The sequence below is a fragment of the Plectropomus leopardus genome, chromosome 4, assembly GCF_008729295.1.
Source record: "Plectropomus leopardus isolate mb chromosome 4, YSFRI_Pleo_2.0, whole genome shotgun sequence".
Classification (NCBI taxonomy): Eukaryota; Metazoa; Chordata; class Actinopteri; order Perciformes; family Serranidae; genus Plectropomus; species Plectropomus leopardus.
The window spans coordinates 6,812,961-6,834,959 of record NC_056466.1 but is presented as its reverse complement, the minus strand read 5'-3'; the positions used below and the strand labels follow the sequence as shown (position 1 = coordinate 6,834,959).

The following is a 21,999-nucleotide window of genomic DNA, read 5'->3' as shown; positions in this document are numbered from 1 at the left end:
CAAGATAGCAACACCATGAGATGTCTTCTCATGTTCCTAATGGAGCCTCCTGCAAGTACATTCAGTGGTGCAGTGGAGGGAATATGAGGTTAAATGGGTTATACACACTTTCTTTTTCTGGTCATATACAGTTTACCCACTGATTAGCGAGAAAGCCGTTGGGCTATATAAAACAATACACAATGTACAGTCCCTAATATCACTACCAGCTGATGATTTGAAATGTTATGCGCTGACTCATTTAATTCTTGATAATTGTACTTGCATAGTTTTAGGCTACTTAAGTGGCCTGTAACATACTCAGTGCACAACTTTTACTGGAGTATTTTTGGAGTTTATATTAGTAGTTCTGCTCCTAAGTAAATGATTTGGTGAGAAATTCCTTCGCCACTTTTGATGAGTGAGTGTGTTCTGTACAACTCTAAGTTTCGTGTGTGCGCGCGCGTGTCATGCACGTGTCTGCAGTGTGTTTGCAACGTGGAAGTAAAAAGGAAACAACTCATGAGTGGTGAACAGCTCTCGTGAGCAGCTGAACCAATCACAGGAGGGGGACTGCACAGTGTCTTTTGCATGAAGCTTGTATAAGTACAGTCGCTCGCGCTGATAGAGGTATCATTTGCGAGTTACTGAAAAGAGAAGATCATGCCTGATCCAACAACAAAAACCGCCCCGAAGAAGGGATCCAAGAAAGCCGTGAAAAACACCGGCGGAAAGAGCAGCAGGAGGAGAAAGAGGCCCAGGAGGGAGAGCTATGCGATCTACGTGTACAAGGTCCTGAAGCAGGTCCACCCTGACACCGGGATCTCTTCCAAAGCCATGGGCATCATGAACTCCTTCGTGAGCGACATCTTTGAGCGCATCGCCGGTGAGGCTTCCCGGCTGGCTCATTACAACAAGCGCTCCACCATCTCCTCCAGGGAGATCCAGACCGCCGTGCGCCTCCTGCTCCCTGGTGAGCTGGCCAAGCACGCTGTGTCCGAGGGCACCAAGGCCGTCACCAAGTACACCAGCTCCAAGTAAACAAGTTGACGTTTACAAACCCAAAGGCTCTTTTAAGAGCCACCCACTTCCCCTGAGAGCACTTTTTTCTGATTATGCAACTGTCAGACGAGTTTTTTTTCACTGCGTTTGAGTTGTTTACTGAGCTTAAAAACTGACATCTGCATGTCAAGAGACTCACCGGTACAACCAGGCCCAAACATAATTCATAAATTATTGAAAGTATAAAAATCTTTGTTTTATAAATGTTAAATCAAGACTTTGTTCAGCTCCTTAAAGTATGAAATATCTCATGTTCTAAGTACATGTTATTTACTACTCTTACTCTGTTGCTTTCTGTACACTTACGGGCTCTGTTAGAGTGACCATTTCAGTATACAACCGTGTCATGAAACACATTATAATCCAACAATATGTAATTATGATATGGGCCCATTGAAAAGAGTGTTTTTATACTTGCATAAGGCTTGAGTACTTCTGTTTGGTGATATAATGAGCTGTCTTTCGTTTTTTTTTTTTTTTTTTTACTGTGTAGCATTAATCTGACAGTTTGATTATGTCAGTGATTTGTTTTATAAAGACTGGTTAATTGCATAAAAACGAGTTCAGATATACAATAAAAGATTTGTTTTGTCTGGGAAAATGTGTTTTTTTTTTAGGAAAATATGAATTATGTATGTATTATATGCTTGTTTAATTTTGTATGTAAAATATCAAAAAGCACAGGTATATGGCACAGATTACAGATTGCTGTACTTGTATTTTGTCGTCCACTGTGTAATGACTGAAATGTATATCTGACCATAAAACGAGTTGTTATATTGAATTATTTCACTTTGTTGCACGATTTTTGCGGATTCTTTCGATTACTATGATACAGTAAATAAAACTAGGATCCACTTTAAATACCCTCTTTTGCATTTGTATTTTATTCCCTTGTGTTTATTCTGTTTCACATAAGCGTCTTTAGTATTCTTTTTTGTGTTCATATTTCCTTTTTGCATTTTATTTATAGCATCTTTGAGTTCGTCTAGGCTATATAATTCTTAATATTTATTAATAAACAATTTTAACGAACTGTTCTTGTGCTTTTTATTGGTTCCATGCTTATATTTGGGTAATTTCTATCACTGCTTTTTTAAATTTTCTCTTACCAGAAATCAAGACAGGTTGTGGCCCGCCCTGACTTTTGGCTGCTAGTTTGAATATTATTTTCATCAAATAAGCAGCTGACTTGACTCGCTCCTCTAGACGGTGCTGAGCGCGAGGAAGAGCCGCTCCTCCAATCAGGAGCCGGAGCTCTGACGCAGCAACACCCTTTTACATCCGGTCTTACAGTTTAAGAAGAGCGCGTTTTCTCCTCACTTCATTATTTGCTCTTCAGAGAAGGGAGAAGAAAAAGCCATGGCAAGAACCAAGCAGACCGCTCGTAAATCCACCGGAGGCAAAGCTCCCAGGAAGCAGCTGGCCACCAAGGCTGCCCGTAAGAGCGCCCCGGCCACCGGGCGGCGTCAAGAAGCCTCACCGCTACAGGCCCGGTACCGTGGCTCTCAGAGAGATCCGCCGCTACCAGAAATCCACCGAGCTGCTCATCCGCAAGCTGCCCTTCCAGCGCCTGGTCCGTGAAATCGCTCAGGATTTCAAGACCGACCTGCGCTTCCAGAGCTCCGCTGTCATGGCTCTGCAGGAGTCCAGCGAGGCTTACCTGGTCGGACTCTTCGAGGACACCAACCTGTGCGCCATCCACGCCAAGAGGGTCACCATCATGCCCAAAGACATCCAGCTGGCCCGACGCATCCGCGGAGAGAGAGCTTAAACTGCCGGCTGATCCGCATCACACACACGCACACACACACACACACACACGCACACAACGGCTCTTTTTAGAGCCACCAAAGTCTTCATCTAAAGGCTCTCTCCAACAATTCACAAACACGTTTCATTATCAGCGATAATATTTGGAAACAAACGCGTTTCTCTCCTCCTACAGCCCAAATAATTCACATTTGCATGTCTTATATTTTTTTTAGGCCTTTTTTTTTTTTTAAAAGATGACAATAAGACCCTGCAGCCTCTCCTGAGCCCTTCTAACACTCTTTTCATAAGCCAAAGCACAGGATAGTACCTGTGCATTTGAATTAAAAGAAAAAATAAAAAGGCCTGAATAAATCTTTTGAATCATAAAAATTTTGTGAATGTTTTAAAATATAGTGAAAGCTAGTGAAGTGGGACTCTTCCTGAAAATGTCGGCTACTTTCTGCATCATCTTTCAATGTAATCCAAATTTATGAAATTTCCAAATAGCTTCAGACCTTTACTAAAATTATTATTTAGGTGATGTTTCCCCCTATAAATTTACTCATCAAATGTTGGTGTTCAGCTTAATTGCTAATCCCAACAAAATAAAATGTGCTGAACCAAAAGCATCACCTCTCACTAGGAGTAATAAACTCATTGTTATTTGAAAGGTTTGCACAGAGAGGAAAATAACAAATACAGGATGTAGACTCTCCCTCAATTACAGTGACTCAAAACCTAATTTTCCAAGTACCTCTGCAAACTGAAACCGTTTTTTTATTTTATTTTATAATTTATATGATTTGCTCTGGGTGTCATGGATGCAGATGAACAGATGATAGGTTGAAGATATCGTTTGCCGACATTTAATTTATCCTAAAGAAGACAACATGGCGCATTAATCGCCCTCTGGACATTTACTTCTGAACCTCTGCTCCCCCAGTAATGCAAAATTGCACTGAGATTACATTTTCAAAACTGAGAAACTGTTTTCAAAATGAAAAACTGACACCCAGTGGACAGCATATAAAAATGCATGGAACAGATTGCAAAAATCTTTACATTTAAACAAAGAAAAACTCAATGCGGAAGATAATGGCACATTAGAGAGGTTAAGTGTCTAGAATGCAATAAAACACGCAACAGCATTTCAAACCGAGAAGTGGACACGTTTGCACACTCTCTCTCTCTCTCTCTCTCTCTCTCACACACACACACACACACACACACACACACACACACACACACACACACACACACACACACACACACACACACACACACACTCACACACACACACACACACACACACACGCATACACGATTGTTTTGGGGTGAATAATGTTGGTTATCAAACAATGAAACCTGAAAGATATTTCTTTTTTTCCAAATTGCAAAAGGCACCTGGAAAAATCTGATTTGGTGTCACTGTGCATGAGGGTCATCCATCCTTTGTTTCTTCTTAATTTCTGATTATAAAATGTTGCGTCTAAAGCCGTTTAGAATAATATTAAGGGTAAAGACATTTGGATTATTACTAAAAAATGATGCAGAGGGCCAACTTCAACTTGCCAGCATGCCCCATTATATTTTTAATTAAGCGTAGTTTACAGGTTCTCATAGAAAGTTTCAAGCACATGACTTCATATTTGTCTAGTTATTTTCCTTCTACTTTCTAGTACGTTTTTTTCTGTTCTTTTTTTTTTTTAATTTGCAAAATGTTTAAGCGATTTATTGCCTTTTACTCAAAGGTTATTGAAAGATTTAATGCCATTTTGCTCAGTTTTCAAAGTGTTAGAAAGGGCTCAGGAGAGGCTGCAGGGTCTTATTGTCATCTTTTAAAAAAAAGAAAAGGCCTAAAAAAAAATATAAGAAATGCAAATGTGAATTATTTGGGCTGTAGGAGGAAGAGAACGCGTTTGTTTCCAAATATTATCGCTGATAATGAAACGTGTTTGTGAATTGTTGGAGAGAGCCTTTAGATGAAGACTTTGGTGGCTCTAAAAAGAGCCGTTGTGTGCGTGTGTGTGCGTGTGTGTGTGTGTGTGTGTGTGTGTGTGTGCGTGTGTGATGCGGATCAGCCGGCAGTTTAAGCTCTCTCTCCGCGGATGCGTCGGGCCAGCTGGATGTCTTTGGGCATGATGGTGACCCTCTTGGCGTGGATGGCGCACAGGTTGGTGTCCTCGAAGAGTCCGACCAGGTAAGCCTCGCTGGACTCCTGCAGAGCCATGACAGCGGAGCTCTGGAAGCGCAGGTCGGTCTTGAAATCCTGAGCGATTTCACGGACCAGGCGCTGGAAGGGCAGCTTGCGGATGAGCAGCTCGGTGGATTTCTGGTAGCGGCGGATCTCTCTGAGAGCCACGGTACCGGGCCTGTAGCGGTGAGGCTTCTTGACGCCGCCGGTGGCCGGGGCGCTCTTACGGGCAGCCTTGGTGGCCAGCTGCTTCCTGGGAGCTTTGCCTCCGGTGGATTTACGAGCGGTCTGCTTGGTTCTTGCCATGGCTTTTTCTTCTTTTTCTCCTCTGAAGAGCAAATAATAAGGTGTGAAGAAAACGCGCTCTCCTTAAACTGTAAGACCGGATGTAAAAAATGATGACACTGTTTCAAAGCTCCGGCTCTTGATTGGTGAACCGGCTCTTCCTGGTTTTCAAAACCGCCTACTGTCAAAAAGTCGGCTGCTTATTGGATACATTTGTTTTTTTGCAAACCTGGCGCCAAAATTTAAATCGTACCGCCCTCTGCAGCCTCTCCTCAGGTTGGTCTGACAGGTAGAAATGGCAAATTTGAAACTTTGAAACGTTTCAGTACTTTTAAACCGTTGATTTGAAGCGTTTCGTAACCTGTTCGCTCTACATTTGAATCTACCGGTTGAAGCTTGCATTGCATCCCAAAAGCCTACCTCAGTAGGTGTCATGCAAATCAAATCAAACTGCTATTGATTTAGTTCTTGTAGTATATTGTGATTATTTCATATCATTATTAGCTATGTTACCTAATGACACTGATCTTTTGCTATGCACTGCCTGCAACAACAAGAGGACAACAGGAGTGACCAACGCTGTCCAGGCTGTGCTGCTGCCCAAGAAAACCGAGAAAATAACAAAGTTTAAGTAAGCTGAAACGAGCCACACACACTTCTGATACAGAGCTATGCTCCCACACTAAAATCTGACAAGAACCTTTACATTTAAAAAGAAATCCACCAAATGGACTGTAAATATAGCTTGATCTTAATGTTTCTGTTAAGTTTATTTAAATTGTTTCATTTTATTAAGCTGTTGCCCATTAAAAATGACATAATTAAATTAATTAAATGTAGGCTACTTAATATTGTGAAGACATTATAACTCATGAATGACAATTTTGATTAAATCAGTCTCGACATTTTGTACTTATTGTTGTAATGTATCTCTATTTAGCCAGTTGAAAACTAATCAATCATATCTGTATAGTTATAAACATGTTGAGAAAACAGATCTTGCAGATCTCTAACTTCATTGGCTAAATCTCCAAGTCAGACTTACTTGGTTAACTGATATTGCTAATACTTGGACAAAACAAGAACGCTGGTCATTTTTTAAATTGCAACAACAAATATGAAAATACTGCCAGAATTTAAAAAAATTTAACAAAGTAAATGGAAAATAAGATTAATAGTTATATTTACTTTTCTTTTTCAAGACAAATGATTTCCATTATCATTTGAAGTCAGATCAACTTGTCAGATTTTACAGTGCTCTGTCTTTGATGCACAGATCCAAGAACGTACCCCAATTAAAATAAATTAATTAAGACAAAATCCATTTGTGCATTAAAAAGAAAATATTCCTCAACCAATACTCAACAGTTGATGACCAATATCCCCAAACTGCTGGTTTGTCATTACAATTAGGTGTGTTTCTATGATGAGGACATTAAGGTCTTAAGCCCGGATCACAGTAGGGTCATGAATTCTAGTGATAGCAAATAGCAAATGTACATTATGTGACAATATAGTCTACTGTGTGTGTGTATGTGTGTGTGAGAGTTTATTTATTTGCTTGTGCATGTGTGTGCTTCAGAAGGAAACACTAAGAAACTGGGACAGCATTTTGGGAACTTCTCAGAGGGACCTTTCCTCGGCTCTGTGATGATGAGATGGCTGGTGTTATTGACGAGGTCTGCTGTGATCAAACTACAATGTTCAGATGATGGACGACTACAAGCACATCCTCACGGTACTGGCTTTAATGCAGACAACGTTTTTTGTTTTTGTAACTGTTTTATTTATGTTTTCTTTTAAAAACTGAATTTGCTGCCTTCCTAAAGACCTTTGTAATGTACATCTTAAAAAGTGTGCCATAAATTAAATTGTTACTATTATTATTTATTATTATTATTATTATTATTATTATTAGGGCCACAGGCAGTCGTGAAGGCCCTATAGAAATCAAATGAATTATTATTATTATTATTTATTATTATTATTATTATTATTATTATTATTATTATTATTATTATTATTTATCATCAGTAAATTTACAGGGTTTGGTCTAGAAATGACATACACCGAAATGAAGCAGAAATTCGGTGTCCTCCTGTCCCACCTAGTGGCGACAGGAAGTACTACACCGTGTCAACCAGCTCACTCAAGAGTCCAAACTCTCCACGTGCAAAAACTGACTTTCCCTAAAATGAATGACCGCCTCAGAGTCGTGCCAGTGCCCCGACGTGTGTAGAGGTGCGAGGGCCCGTTCATCGCGGCTTGCAGCTTTAATTAACTGTTTTTTTTTCTTTTATTCTTGTATGTTTTATATTATTTACTGTACAGTTCCTCCTCTTTAACCCTTTGAAACCTGAGCAAATTGGCCCGATTTCTTGCAAAAACATGGCAAGACAGTGATGGACAACTTAAAAAATAAAAACTATCAAGAACTTAATAGAAAGTTACAAGATGATTATGAGAAGGACAGAAGAATAAGGAAAATGACAAATAAATAGCAAAAAAAATATATATATTTTTAACCCTCTTAGCAACATTTGAATATATATATATATTTATATATATATATATATATATATCCCCAGTGCTTACTATCAGATCATGTCCTGTTTTTTTCCCCAAGTTTGCTTTTTTTTTTTTAAGTTGCTCACTGTATTTACCTGTGTTTTTAGAAACAAATCAAACCAACAGACCAAATCTGCTATGATAATAACCTGATAATATTTTTTTTAACTTTTGTAATTTTCACTTTAACATAATGTGTTTTACACACCTTATATTAATACCCGCCCCGTCAAAGAAGATTTCCTGCTTCCTTAAGTGTGTGCTAAAAACTATAGAGAACATAATAATAATAATAATAATAATAATAATAATAAGGAATATGGACTCAGAATATGATGTGGGTGGCTCTTAAAAGAGCCTTTTGTTCAGATTCGGTGAGTTAGTGGCAGCTCACTTCTTTTTGGGTGCTGCCTTCTTGTTTTTGGCCTTGGAAACCTTCTTTGACGCGGCGGGTTTCTTTGCAGCTGGGGTCTTCTTGCCCGCTTTCTTCTGGATCTTGGCCTTTTTCTTAGCCGGTGCCGATTTTTTAGCTTTCGCTGGAGACTTCTTGGCGGCTACTAGCTTCTTGGGTTTTTTAGGCGTCACGGATGTCTTGCCTGCCTTAACTGCGGGCTTCTTCGCAGCTGCAGGTTTCTTCACGGGCTTCTTCTTGGGCTTTACTTCTGACGTCTTCTTGTTGATCTTGAAGGAGCCGGATGCCCCGGTGCCCTTGGTCTGGACCAGAACCTCTTTCGCTACAAGCGCCTTAATGGCGGTGTTGATACGGCTGTTGTTCTTCTCCACATCATATCCTCCAGCAGCCAGTTTTTTCTTGATGCTGGCCACAGACACACCGCCCCGCTCATTGGATTCAGCCACGCACTTGATGATGAGCTCCCTCACGCTTAACCCAGAGCTCTTCGCCTTTTTGACCTTCCTCTTTGGTTTCTTCTCCTGAGTGGCAGCGGGTGCTGCTGCCGCCGGTGCTGGTGCTTCCTCTGCCATCGTGTGCTGGAAGTTTTGCTCTGTAGATGAGTACAGTGGTGAGGCGTTCACAGCAGGAGGCTGCACTTAAACACAGCATGAGAACCGTGGAGACTCAGCCCGGCTGTGACTCAGAGGTGCAGCCTGCAGTGCTGCTCCACTTGTGTTTTCTCTTCGCTACTAAAACACCCCAAACTAAATGTGGGAGAAGTGCAGACGCCTGAGAGTGCAGGGGCCGATAGCAGGCATGTGTCTCCTCATATTAAAGTCACCAACAGCTCTGATGCTCTCTGCATTTTGTCTGTGGAGTCTCGAAAGCTCACCTGTTCACCGCCGCAGCCAGCACTGCACAGCGGCTTTCGCGACTTATTTGTCTCCTTAAATGATTAAAAATGCGTCAAAACTCCACCAAAAGCAGTTTTCCAGCTGACGTAAATGCTTTTGCAGTTACTAAAAGTAAAAACAACCACCTGTTGATAATCAGTTTGCAATAAATACAGTTATTCTGGTGGCAGCAAACACACTGCTTGTGACCTCAGGGCGTATAGCGCCAGGCTTCCCACTAGAGCTGCTCACTGTTGCTGTGATCATTTCCTCTTTTATTCCGAGGACGACTTTTGATATAAAAACACTGCAACATTGTTTTCCACAGTCGCTACAACTCGTTTGTATCAAACGTTGTTCATTAACCCCGCAGTGTATAAAGTAGTTGAAACCAGCTCCACCTCCTGCAGCTGCAACATTTACATCAAGAGCGCATCACTAATTCTCAGTCAACTACACAACATATACATCTCTGAAATGGGCCACTTTGTAAAATAAATTATTTTACTTTGATAATTATACGTACGTCCACTTTATTTCTATTAATATATTATTATATATTATGAATGAAAATACCCAGCAGTGTATAGAGTAGTTGAAACCATGCTTCACCTCTTTCAGCTGCAACATTTAATGAAGATAGCGACGCATCATTAATTCTAACAATGCAAATTATAGAATTCTGTAAAATACGTGCTTATACTTTGGTTTATGTACTTAAGTATATTTTATACTACTACTTTTGCACTTATAGGTGAGATTTTAAATGCAGAACTTTCACTTGTAAGAGAGTATTTTTACACTGCAGTGTTTCTAATTTTACTTAAGTGAAAGATCTGAATAATTATTCTACCACTGGTCACAATGTCAAGTTTAGTGAATCTTTTCTGTGTTTTTGTTACTTTCTCTGTCCATAAACACATTGACAGTAAATAACAGCTTCTAGTGGAAGCACTGGAAATCCCTTTAAATGTATCTCAGTACAGTAACACTGTTTCATAAATTAACTGCAGAGTATAGGTATTAAAAAATAACTTCTTAAGTGAGTGCCATGCTACAGTGTTACACTTATTCTGCATTTTTGTTTTTCTTTTCTTTTTTGTGTCTTTGTGTAATTCAATTTGGGCCTTCCTTGAAAAGTTAAGAAGCTCTGGATGAAGACCTGTAATCAAAAAATTGTATTAAAAATGACCTCTATCAGCTGAAGCTGATAATGAAAACCACTCGGAAGGAGTTAATAGGGTTCACTACATGTGTGGTGAAGTGTGCACACTTCTTCTAACCTCTAGGTGTTCTGTATTACAAAGTACAGTAGTGCAAAATAACTCAGGGAATCAAAGTACATTCATTATAAGATAAGATAAAGATTTATTCTCAGAAAAATTGCTGTGCAGCTGTTGCAATACAAAGTTGGAGGAGTGCAGATATAAATCATGCAGTGAGGACTTGTATGGACAGGCAATATATAGCTAATATAAAGTATAGTATCAGATTTAACAATGAAAATAATCTAGCTAATAAATACAAGAACTAGCTCACAGTAAGGTTCAAAATATACAAACAAGTAACAATAAGCCTGTGTCTACAAATGACCCAATTATCCAGTGTAATATCCTTAATTACTAAAATGGGTCACACTGCTCTTCTCCTTAGATGTAATAATAGCCTCTCAGATACAGTAACATCACGTTTATAATATAAATTCTACATATTTCACTTAAAACACTTTGATTACAGTGATCTTATGTTTCCAGATTGCCAAATTATTCATACTACTATTCACCACATTGTAAATGTATGTTGGCCTCAGAGTAAGCTATTCATAATGGCTGCAAAGTAGTTATTATTTTACTATATTTGTGTTTACTGCAGCACTTTTGGGCAGGTAGAAAGACCTGTAGCAGCTTGATGAAAAATATAGCCTTTATGTAAAAATCCATTTTTTTAAGAGTGTGCCCTGGTTTCGTCTTAGGGCTGGTAGGAGGGGTGGGGGCAGTGACGGAAGACATATTCAGCTGCAGGAGGTCAACTATTTTTTAAACTGCTGGGTATCTTAATTCATAATACATCATAATTTTTAGTAGATTCATGTTTTGTATTATTCTGAATTTCTCCAATAACAAATGAATAACATAATGAGATAAAAATATTTGCCTCTAAGATGTAAAAGAGTGGAAGAGTATTGTACCTAAGTACAGTACAAGACACCACTGACTAGTAGGCCTACAGAATAAGTCCTGCATTTGGAATCTCAATTAAGTATCCTAAAAGTGCGAAAGTATTTGCATTAATTAATACATAAAGCATCTATTAATGTAAGTGTACTTATTCTGCAGAATGGCTTATAACAAAATAAAATATATTTTATTATTTTTATACGGAGGAGGGTATTTGTACTTTTATAATAGCCTAACTAGTGATGCATTAATGTATTCACTTTAATGTTGCATCTATTGGAGGGTGTTACAATTACATACAACTAGGTAGCTTAAGTTATCATAAATAATGATTTATTAGTTGATACATGTTTTGTGTCAACAGGAGATGCTTTGTTACCAGTAAAAGTCCTGCATTTTACTAAACTACAGATCTAATTGCAACAAAATATACTAACCAAGAGTAGAAGTACCCATATAACAGAATGACCCTGTTCAGAATTATATACATTTCATTGTTATGATATTGTTATAAATATATATATTATGATTAGTGATGCACATTGCAGCTGGAAAGGGTGGAACTGGTTTCAACTTCTTACATGCTGCTCAATAGCTTATTCTATGTTATATCATAGTTTTCGTCAATGGATATTTTGCATTATTCTGAATCTGATGCATAAAGTCTAATAGAAGAGTAAAAGTACAATATTTGCCTCTGTGATGTAACAGAAAAAGTACTGCGATTGAATACAGTTCTGAAATATGCATAGTTGCATTCACACACTGACTGCAATTATTAATCTGAACTGAGGGAAATATACATTTAACATTTTGCATTATCACCTATATTGTGTCATGAAATGCATTTTTAGATTGTTTTACACACTGTATTTATTATCAGTTAGCACACTTAATGTATGTAGGTGTCAATTTGGTAGCAGTATATTTTTATGTTTTATATTTGTACCTTTGTGTTTCTTTCCTAAAATGAAACATATGAAAGCACCCATTTCCAATTGTTTGTTATTAAGATTTATTATAATTAATATGCAGAGAATTAAGTTAATAGTAATAAGATGTCCAGAAACAGTTTTGACAGTTAATTTACCTCATTACAATCAAAGGAAAACACAGAACCTTTCAAATTCTTCTGTTGATATATAAAAACTGCATTTTTATAACATGGTGCACTGATGGTATGTGGATTTGTTTTAACAGATGCAGTTACCATAAGTCACAAATTAGGTCTGGCTGTGCAAAAAAGGAGGTGACACATTTAAGGCAATTAAGCATTGAGAAAAAGTGCTCTCAGGGGAAGTGGGTGGCTCTTAAAAGAGCCTTTGGGTTAGTAAACGTCTACTCGTTTACTTGGAGCTGGTGTACTTGGTGACGGCCTTGGTGCCCTCGGACACGGCGTGCTTGGCCAGCTCACCGGGGAGCAGGAGGCGCACGGCGGTCTGGATCTCCCTGGAGGTGATGGTGGAGCGCTTGTTGTAGTGGGCCAGCCGGGAAGCCTCACCGGCGATGCGCTCAAAGATGTCGCTCACGAAGGAGTTCATGATGCCCATGGCTTTGGACGAGATCCCGGTGTCGGGGTGGACCTGCTTCAGCACCTTGTACACGTAGATGGCATAGCTCTCCTTCCTAGGCCTTCTCCTCTTGGTACCGGTCTTGCCAGTAGCCTTGATGACTGCCTTCTTGGCGCCTTTCTTCGGAGCAGCTTTCGACTGTTCAACCATGTTTCCTCTTGTTATCAAACGATGACTGTACTCATGCGAGCAGCTGTATTTATACCACTTTCATGCAGATCAGCATGTGTGGCCTCCCTCCTGTGATTGGCTGAGCTGTTCATGAGGCGTTGTCTTTTTTCTCCGTAGGAAAACTTTATTAATTTCAAAGAGACATACAACAACGGTCACAGAGAGAAATATGCCCGAGGCGTTTAGTGTCTATTCATATTAAGTCATTTCATAGTTTTTGAATGTAGACTACTTCCTCTAAAATACTGTGAGTCTGTCACGTTTTTTGGTCTCCACATCTTCTGGTAAAGTGCCATACTGCTTGTGAGCAGCAAAAAACAAACAAAAAAGAAGCTTAAAACACGCTTGGTTTGGAATCAGACCGCTTCGGTTTGTGGACATGAAATTTACCAAGAGTGATCGGAAGCTGAATAATATCAATCTCGTAAAACTCACACTGTATCATCAAATAATATGCATTAATATGTATGTTAGTGTCCATTTCCCCATGTATTAAGCAGGTTTTTGTATTTCCAAACCTGATTCAGTCAGTTGATACAGTTTGTGCACAGAAGAAAGAAAAGTGAAAAAAATCAACATAAACCAACAACAAACATTGAGTGCTTAATTCCTTTACAAAGGGACTAAAGTGGCTCCAGTCTGGTCATTAAAACACATTAACATGCATTTTAACTTCCATCAGTTAAATGCATTTAACATTTCATTTACATCTAACAAAATCAGCATCAAACATGTGGCAACATTCACAAAGCAGGTCTTATTTAAGTAACCTGAAAGAAGTAAAGTAAGTAAGCATCAATATATAGCTAAAAAAAAAAAAAAAATTAAGTTACTGTAGTGATTCTATAAAATACCTTTTTAAATGAATGATTTTTAAGATATATTCTTTTCTAGTCCCACAGTGGGGACATTTGCATTGTTACAGCAGCTTTGGGTGTTCAGGACAAGCAGCAAAGTAACAGTACAAGTGATTAAAAATTAAAAAGTTTATTAAAAAAAATATATAGAAAATGTGTGAAACATTATCAAAATATTAGTGTGGTGCCAACTCAGTTGAATACAGTACATTTACTCCTTGCACACTTGTGAAAAAAAAAAAAAACAAACACTTTTGGCTAAAGGAGTGGGATTCTTGTTCATACATTATTGAATATGTATTAATGCATTTACTACAATGTGTTTAAATCAGGTGTGAAATGTTACAATGTTGTTGATTAGATGTTCTAGTATTTTGCCTTCTGAAGTTTTCTAGCACCTAAATACACATTATCAATTTTAACACAACATTAGATACATAACTTTTTAACAACGGAAGAAAGCCTGCTCTTTCAGGTAAAAGGTGGGCGGCCCTTAAAAGGACCTTTGATTTTTGATTTTTGATTATCAGAAGAAAACCATTTAACATCCAAACCCGTACAGAGTGCGACCCTGCCTCTTCAGAGCATACACCACATCCATGGCGGTCACGGTCTTCCTCTTCGCGTGCTCGGTGTAGGTGACAGCATCACGGATCACGTTCTCCAAGAACACCTTGAGCACTCCGCGGGTCTCCTCGTAGATCAGACCGGAGATACGCTTCACACCGCCGCGGCGAGCCAGGCGGCGGATGGCCGGTTTGGTGATCCCCTGGATGTTGTCGCGGAGAACTTTGCGGTGACGCTTCGCGCCTCCTTTGCCGAGTCCTTTCCCGCCTTTACCTCTTCCACTCATTTTCGCAGATCAGACTTTGAACGCTGAATGAAACCGTCACCGGATCCCCGGTTCATTATTTGTCGTCTGCGGACGTGATAGAAGACACCGGAAGCCTGTTCTTCCTCCTCGCTGGTTTTTCCAGATGTTTGACTTGATAATGAACATTTTGGTGCATCAGCGCCACCTGCTGATGAACTACAGCATGAATCAGAGACAGCTTGTCTCCTGTCTTAACCCTTTGAAACCTGCATCGACTTCAGTTTTCATGTCCTGCGTTCAGGCGCCTCTCAAAAGCATTTAAACTTTCTAAACAAAAGCAAATTAGGTTGTTTTTTTTTTTTTTTTTTTCTCAAAAAACATGGAGATAAAGGCAATTATCAACTTGGCGTACTGCAGAAAAAAATAAATAAAAGGTGATAAAATGATTAGAAAATTAGCTTAAAAGAGAGACAGGAAATCATCAAATTACTAGGGAAAAATATCAAGAAAGTATTTTTCTAAGGATTATAATTCTTTAAATTAGGTAAGGGGAACAAATGCAGCATTTTTAAATTATTATTTTTATTTGCGATTTTACTGTTTATACTCTCAGACTCCCCTATTTTTTGTTATGTTTTTGTTTTGTTTTGCTAATTTAATTTATTACATTTGGGGTCATCTTTGTCAAGTTGCTCCTTGCCTTCTTTCCATGTTTATGAAAGAAATCAAGCCAAGTTGCTCAGGTTTCAAAAAGGGTTAAGACTCAGTGTAGCAAACCCCAGGCCAGACAATGGATGAGCGTAGTGATGGTTTCAAAAGGTTTTTATTTTCTTTCACCGTTACCATTTTCCATATAACGATGCCCAAACACTTTCTTCAAATCACACTCCAAACCACCATAAGAGCTGAAGGATCACACACAAATGAGTAATATTAGCTCTTACACATGTGAAACACAACAATACACTGCATAAATGTATAAAAAGGAAGAATACATAACTATATACATGAATTACATTTTTAACAACCATGCCCCACTGTGAAGTAATGAGGCATGTTTCAGTCTAAAAATCATTGTGAAAGTACACAATTTATTTTTTACGCTGCGTAAAGTTAATATCAGATGCTATGTTACTTTTTAAATGTCAAAATATCATATTATAGATTTATAGCTTTTACTCAGGATGTTTTTCAAAATGATTTGTCCATTGGAAAGGACAGTGAATATAATCTAATCAGAGTGTCACCAGAAAATGAATGGGGGAATTTTTTATACTGATCAGATTGTCTAATTATTAATGCCTCTTATTGATGAAGTTCATAGAATATTAACATCGGTAAGTACAATAAAAAATATATATGCAGTGTGTTGTAAAGCATTACTTTAATCCCTGATTTGAACTTACCATTCAGTTTCTGGGTTTTTTTTTTTGTTGAAAAAGGTCTTGTTTAGACCATTTCTTGTCATTTTTATTTGGCTAAAGATATTTTGTTCATATTCTTTGTCCGCTGGAATAGACAGAAAATACATAATTAAGTATCTTAATAAAAAACAAAACAAAACAAAAACAAAAAAAAAGCTAATGATGAGAGTGCATTTAAAGTAGAAATCCACTCTCACACTATTTTTTGTGTGTTTGGAAGATAATTGGGTTCCTACTTACCTATCAATTGGAAAGCCATTGTAATACATTGTAGAGTAGCTTCCTCCTTCCTTGGTAACCTACCTATCTACTTAAGTAGTAGTACACCCACCTCACCAACTAGCACTACACCACTGGCCGAGAGGCATGACAAAGCATCAGTATTTGATGACCTGGGGATGAGCCGTTTACACACATAGCACACAGAAGTTCAAATATGAATCAAGGTTCTGGTGCTGCATTTTCTATTTCTCAACTCAAATGTTTTCATATACTTTTAAATGAGAGATTTGATTTAATATTGGCTTTTTTTTTTTTATCAGTTATACTTTCTAAAAATTTATTTTTATTTTATTTTATTTTTCTTTGTTTTAACAGTTGACTATGTTAGTGTAGCAGCAAAGGAAAACAGCTAAGGTTGATCCAGAGCACAGGGGCTGCCACTGTGCTATAGGTCCAGTAATGCAGCCATTAATAATAATAATAATAATAATAATAATAATAATAATAATAATAATAATAATAATAATAATAATAATAATAATAATAACAACAATAACAATAACAATAATAATAATTATTATTATCATTATTGTTATTGTTATTGTTATTATTATTGTTATTATTATTAGTTGTTTGTCTTTATAAAGGAACATAGTTAAAAGGAAATCCAATACTTTGGCTCTTAAAGAAACTTTTTTCATCTGTTAAACTGACAGGGTGAGATTAAACAAACAAACTGGGGCGAGTGAAACCATAGAAACCAGCGACTTGTTTGACTGCATTGCATGCCGGGAGAAAATACTGTTGCTAGGAGACGGTAAACTTCAGCTGTAGGTGCCTTTTTTCCGCCTAGGATGGCGAAGGTATGATCCTCCTTCTCATTGGCTAGTAGTCGTTGCCTCAATTTGGGAGAGGAGTACGATTGGTTAGGATTGGGGAAGGAATTTCAGATAAGCCAATCAGAGGTAGAGTAAGGCGGGTCATGCCTTCGACATCCTAGCAAATGTAAACCTCGCGTACGGTCAGCAACATTTTGCAGTTAGCAAACATACCGGGGCTCTGTTGTCACTCACAGTTTTACAAAGCTAAATTTAGCTATCCTTAAACTATATCAAGGATAACTCGTGGTGTAATATTTCGTAAGGTAGGTTTGTTTTAATGTCTCTCGACGCTAGGGCTTCCTCACTTAGACGAAGTTAACAAACAAAGTTGACAACTTGACGTTACCGTTTGAATTCAGTGTTAAAGTAACACTGCCTAGCTAGCTAGTTAACGCCGTAGTTAACGGCCGATGGCTAGCAAGTGTGCTAAGCCTTTGGGTATAAGATTTTATGTTTTATATTCTAAACTTCACACTTTTTTCTTTACTCACTAATTTGTGCATGGCGTTTATGAGGTTATTGTTGTATTGTGTTGTGTCTCTATAGCTTTTTGCGCTCTATATATATATATATATATATTGTGTTTAATGCTATTGTGCAGCTCTTTGGTCAACTCTGGTCTTTAAATATATTTGTTTAAAATGCTACCCCACTTTCTTTACTGAACATAATTTAATTTTTAGAAATACCTACAGATACATAGACTAAATAAATAAAAATAATAAACTAAAAAGCAAAGAAACAAACAATAATTGCATTCACATTTCATAATTCCAGGGTTTATGTTAAATGCATTAGATTTTAATTTCCTAATAACTTAATTGTCTGAACAGCTTTTTTTGTTCTCAGCATTCGGTAATATTGTACTACATTGCTGAAATTCAATAGCCCAATAAAGTTTAGGAATGTTGGTTTAGTTTCTGACTATTTTTCCTTATCATTATGGAATTTTCCAAACATTAAAAAATGTTGTATGATGTGTATTTTGTATAATTTTATTCAAATGATATAAGTATAGTATAGTAGAGTGTATATGGAAAAATAATTGATAAATACTCTCCTTTTCCAGTCCATGATAAAACACATTTATTATCAATACTCGGCTGGAATCATTCCAACACAGGCTTTACATTTTACTACTAAAATGTATCTTTACAATACCTATTTAAGACTTGACATGTTAATTTTTCTCATGTAATGTTAAATGGAATGCACCTTTGGTGTAGTCGAAGATGGTGGACATAAGTTCGCCCATTTTTTTCCCAACTTTCTTTTGTACACAAGTTAATTTACAGAAATACATGCAGATAGATAGACAAACAAACAAACAAACAAACCAAAAACAAAATAAGAGACAAAAATTGCAAAGCAAAGCAAAAAACAAACAAACAAATATAATATTTTTTTTTTTGTTTTACATGTATCATATCATTGTTTAACAACTTAAATGTCTTAATACCTTAAGTGTTCTTAAAATTAATGGTATTGTGCTTTATTGCTGGAATTCATTAACAAGATGCAGGAAAGTCGGTTTAGTTTGTGACCATTTTTTTTGTCAATATGCAATTTTACAAAAACTAATGAAACGTATGATAGACAAGTTCTTATTTTCAATGTCATCTTCATGAAGTTTAGCATTACATCAAGCACACTTCAACATTTATCTTAAGTTTCTATTCTAGAAAGTTGGCAACATCCATCCAAAACATTGTTATATATACATTGAACAAATAAGTGAGAAATACTCTTTTTCCAGTCCACAAAAATTTTATCACCAGTATTCAGCTTGAATTATTCCAACACAAGCTTTACAGGATGAAATGAATGCATTATCTTGAAAATTAAATCCTTTAGCTTGCTATTTATACTGTATTTAAACGTTTCCAGTGTATAATTCCTATTACAGCTGTATTTTGTTGTGCAAGCCAGTGTTGTACAAAGACATTGAATGATTTAAATAAAATTATATAAATACATTTAAAAAAAAAAAAGGAAACACTCTGGGGTCACAATTTGAGCTAAGGGTTCGTAAAATTTGACTGCTTGTAAAGTTAGATGTGTAATGTTGAATCGATACAATTTTTTTTTTTTTTTGATAAAACATACTCTAGTTGACATTATTACTTTACCACAACTAACTCCTCTGTCATGCTGTCCCTCCACTGTCCCATAGCCTGTGAGGATATTTGCCATGGCCTCTGCGTCCCCGAGGACCCCTCTGCTGAGCTGCCCTGGTCAAAGAAGGGAAAATGAGCCCAGAGGTGAGCCCGGCTGATATATATATATATATATATATATATATATATATATATATATATATATATATATATATATATATAATATATATATATATATATATATATATATATGATAAAATGTGAGAGTAACCTGTTTTACTTCAGTGAAAGTAGTAATAGTATAAAATAAATAACATGTTCAAGTCCTTAAGTCAGAATAAAATGTGAAAAATACATAAGTATTGGCATGGAAATATACTTAAAGTGACCAAAAATTAAAGTACTCATTATACAGAATGGTTGCCTGACCTCAGACAGAATCAGTCAACTGGACCCGGCAGATTCAAAGGTCTGGATCCATCAAGCAGAATGGCCCGTTTTAGAATATTGTTTTATATCTCTGCCTTACAATAAGTGAAGAATTAATATGTTAAGATAACCTAATTTCCTTCCCCACAAAATGACTATTTTTAAAACAATTTGTCATGTCATGTTACCTTGAATTTGTGAAGAAAATGTTTTTTTTTTTTTTTTTTTTCTTTTTGCATGTTGGGATGCAAAATTATGCAAAATTGCCAAACATGTACTCAGACACTTTACTAAGTTACCTTCCAGCAGTTATTTTTGGTATTATTTAACTTTGTTAGTTATGGCTCACGTATTTTAGTGTATAAAATTACCAACAAGCCTCGGTTATTCATCTCTTTAATTAAATGTTAGTTAAACTTAAAATCCACCTGTCATATGTTTGCAGAGCGGCTGCACAAGCTCCCTGACCTCCAGAGCGCCTCCATCCTACCAAGGATTCCAGTCCCTGTTCAAGACACACAGGTGAGACTTGGCAAACTAAGATCAAACTGTGTCAACATATTACCATCTACTGTACACCCAATTTAGTATTTCCAGTAATATTAATATAATTGATCCTTGTCTTAGTCAAAAAGTAATTACAGTATGTAGACATGGGTCTTTTGTAAATGTCCGTTTCTTCGCCTTTATGTAGGCTGTGCTGAAGAGACGTGTAAGACGGAAACAGCCCAGCCTCAGCCACTTAAAAACCCGTGAGCGGATGTATTTTCCCGGCTGGGACACTCAGTTGCCTTCGTCTCAACAAACAGAACTGCCACACAGGCGGCGTGAACAATGGTCTGTCCACCTACCTCCTCTGCAATCCGGGACCAAGGTCAGTGACAGACATGTTTGAGAAGAGAATAAACATTGCTTAAAGGGATACTTTGCTGATTTTCATCCAACTTTGTGTAAAAACAATGTGGGTAATATGTGTAAATGAACTGTGGGAAAGGTACCTCCGTATAAGCACTAGTGTCCTTTTTCTCTTTTATCTTTGGTCACGTAGCATCAATTTCAGAAGTATTTGTGTCTCTCTACTGCATCAATGGCCTAGTTTTATTAAAAGGCCATCTTCCCAGCAGTTAAATGCTTCTTTAAAAGATGCTCACAGTGCATGATGGACACGTACCTCAAAAGTATCTGAAGCTGAAACTCAAGACGACGTTAAACTGTGGCAAAAAAGGCTCACTTGCCAGTCTCAATAACCTCTAAAGAAAGGGGGTTTATTGTTTATCATTTTTAAATGAGGTATATGCAGGAGGAAATTTATCACTGACTGTGACTCTTCACCACTCCTCAGGTGTCCCAGAATGCAATGTTAAACCCAAGTCCTCCCAAACAACCATTTTCCATTAAGAGTGGTGCCAAGAGACTGCTGGATGCTCCATCCAAAGTTAAAACCTATAAGCAAAGGAAGGAGGACTATTTGATGAGCCATGGAGGTGTCTTGTCAGCGTATGAGGATGAGTCTGACTTTATAGACCCAGAGCGCCGTGATGAGCATTACTACCACAGCAAGCTGGTCCACATCCCCTTCTTTGCCCTCTTCAAAATGTGGAAACCCTTCTATGTGTGGCGTACCAAAGTTCGCGCCTTGAAGATTCATTTGGCCAGGGAGTCCCTCCAAAAGCATTTGTTTATTGTCAGTCAGGTATGTAACTGTGTGTATAAACTAAGGGCTGGATTTTCTCTCTCACTTGAAATATGCTCACTGAGACATATTTTATTTGAGATTTAGAATTTAAAATTATTGTGATTGGTGTGGATATTATGTTGTTTTTAACATTTGTTTATGTCACACAGTCTCTAGGTCCTGCACTGATCGACATCAGGAAAATGTGTCACCAAATCAGCGACAAGGGCCTGTGTCACATGGAAAAAAAAGGCACGCACACACTCAGGGAGTTCCAGGACATCCAGTTCAAACAACTGCAAGAGGTGCAATTGCATATCAACACAAATTTGGACCCCGTGTTTTAAGTGTATGTCCATGCATTTTGTACATGTTGTGCGCCTCATGCATTGCCCTCGTTTGTTCATTATTGTCAGGTGGTGGCTGACTTGGAGAAGTTTCAAGACCTGGTGAAGGAGGTGACTGTTAGTGCGTGTCACAGCTACTTGTGGGCATCTCAGTCCAACTCTAACGTCCTAGGTGTGTGCACAC

General features: G+C 37.6%; 6 protein-coding genes and 1 pseudogene across 6 annotated transcripts in view; 3 read left to right on the top strand and 4 right to left on the bottom strand.

Annotated features, from left to right (window-relative positions):
• The first annotated feature begins 628 nt into the window (after positions 1-628).
• LOC121942562 (histone H2B 1/2-like) lies at positions 629-1,632 on the top strand. The gene has a single exon (XM_042485808.1). It carries the CDS (start codon positions 643-645, stop codon positions 1,018-1,020), a length of 378 nt encoding a protein of 125 aa, XP_042341742.1. The 5' UTR covers positions 629-642; the 3' UTR covers positions 1,021-1,632.
• Positions 1,633-2,400: 768 nt separating this feature from the next.
• On the top strand, positions 2,401-3,075 carry LOC121941861 (annotated as a pseudogene).
• Positions 3,076-4,659: 1,584 nt separating this feature from the next.
• Positions 4,660-5,299, bottom strand: LOC121941869 (histone H3-like). Its single transcript, XM_042484788.1, has one exon. The coding sequence runs from the start codon at positions 5,294-5,296 to the stop codon at positions 4,886-4,888; it is 411 nt and encodes a 136-aa protein (XP_042340722.1). The 5' UTR covers positions 5,297-5,299; the 3' UTR covers positions 4,660-4,885.
• A 2,835-nt stretch (positions 5,300-8,134) lies between these two features.
• Positions 8,135-8,863, bottom strand: LOC121942398 (histone H1-like). Its single transcript, XM_042485594.1, has one exon. The coding sequence runs from the start codon at positions 8,825-8,827 to the stop codon at positions 8,234-8,236; it is 594 nt and encodes a 197-aa protein (XP_042341528.1). The 5' UTR covers positions 8,828-8,863; the 3' UTR covers positions 8,135-8,233.
• A 3,441-nt stretch (positions 8,864-12,304) lies between these two features.
• On the bottom strand, positions 12,305-13,053 carry LOC121942539 (histone H2B 1/2-like). The gene has a single exon (XM_042485774.1). It carries the CDS (start codon positions 13,026-13,028, stop codon positions 12,654-12,656), a length of 375 nt encoding a protein of 124 aa, XP_042341708.1. The 5' UTR covers positions 13,029-13,053; the 3' UTR covers positions 12,305-12,653.
• A 1,326-nt stretch (positions 13,054-14,379) lies between these two features.
• LOC121942498 (histone H4-like) lies at positions 14,380-14,759 on the bottom strand. The gene has a single exon (XM_042485717.1). The coding sequence runs from the start codon at positions 14,757-14,759 to the stop codon at positions 14,448-14,450; it is 312 nt and encodes a 103-aa protein (XP_042341651.1). The 3' UTR covers positions 14,380-14,447.
• Positions 14,760-17,461: 2,702 nt separating this feature from the next.
• The window catches only part of dnah6 (dynein, axonemal, heavy chain 6), a 66,912-nt gene continuing 62,374 nt past the window's right edge, over positions 17,462-21,999 (top strand). Inside the window, 7 exon segments of the mRNA XM_042485368.1 lie at positions 17,462-17,510; positions 19,421-19,508; positions 20,239-20,315; positions 20,488-20,754; positions 21,136-21,486; positions 21,639-21,773; positions 21,885-21,987. Coding sequence (XP_042341302.1) covers positions 19,439-19,508; positions 20,239-20,315; positions 20,488-20,754; positions 21,136-21,486; positions 21,639-21,773; positions 21,885-21,987 — 1,003 coding nt within the window. The 5' untranslated portion in view covers positions 17,462-17,510; positions 19,421-19,438.

What these genes read in the sequence shown, in the direction of transcription:
- LOC121942539 (XM_042485774.1), bottom strand. Translation starts at nt 13,028, where the DNA reads ATGGTTGAACAGTCGAAAGCTGCTCCGAAGAAAGGCGCCAAGAAGGCA.
- LOC121942398 (XM_042485594.1), bottom strand. Translation starts at nt 8,827, where the DNA reads ATGGCAGAGGAAGCACCAGCACCGGCGGCAGCAGCACCCGCTGCCACT.
- LOC121942562 (XM_042485808.1), top strand. Translation starts at nt 643, where the DNA reads ATGCCTGATCCAACAACAAAAACCGCCCCGAAGAAGGGATCCAAGAAA.
- LOC121941869 (XM_042484788.1), bottom strand. Translation starts at nt 5,296, where the DNA reads ATGGCAAGAACCAAGCAGACCGCTCGTAAATCCACCGGAGGCAAAGCT.
- LOC121942498 (XM_042485717.1), bottom strand. Translation starts at nt 14,759, where the DNA reads ATGAGTGGAAGAGGTAAAGGCGGGAAAGGACTCGGCAAAGGAGGCGCG.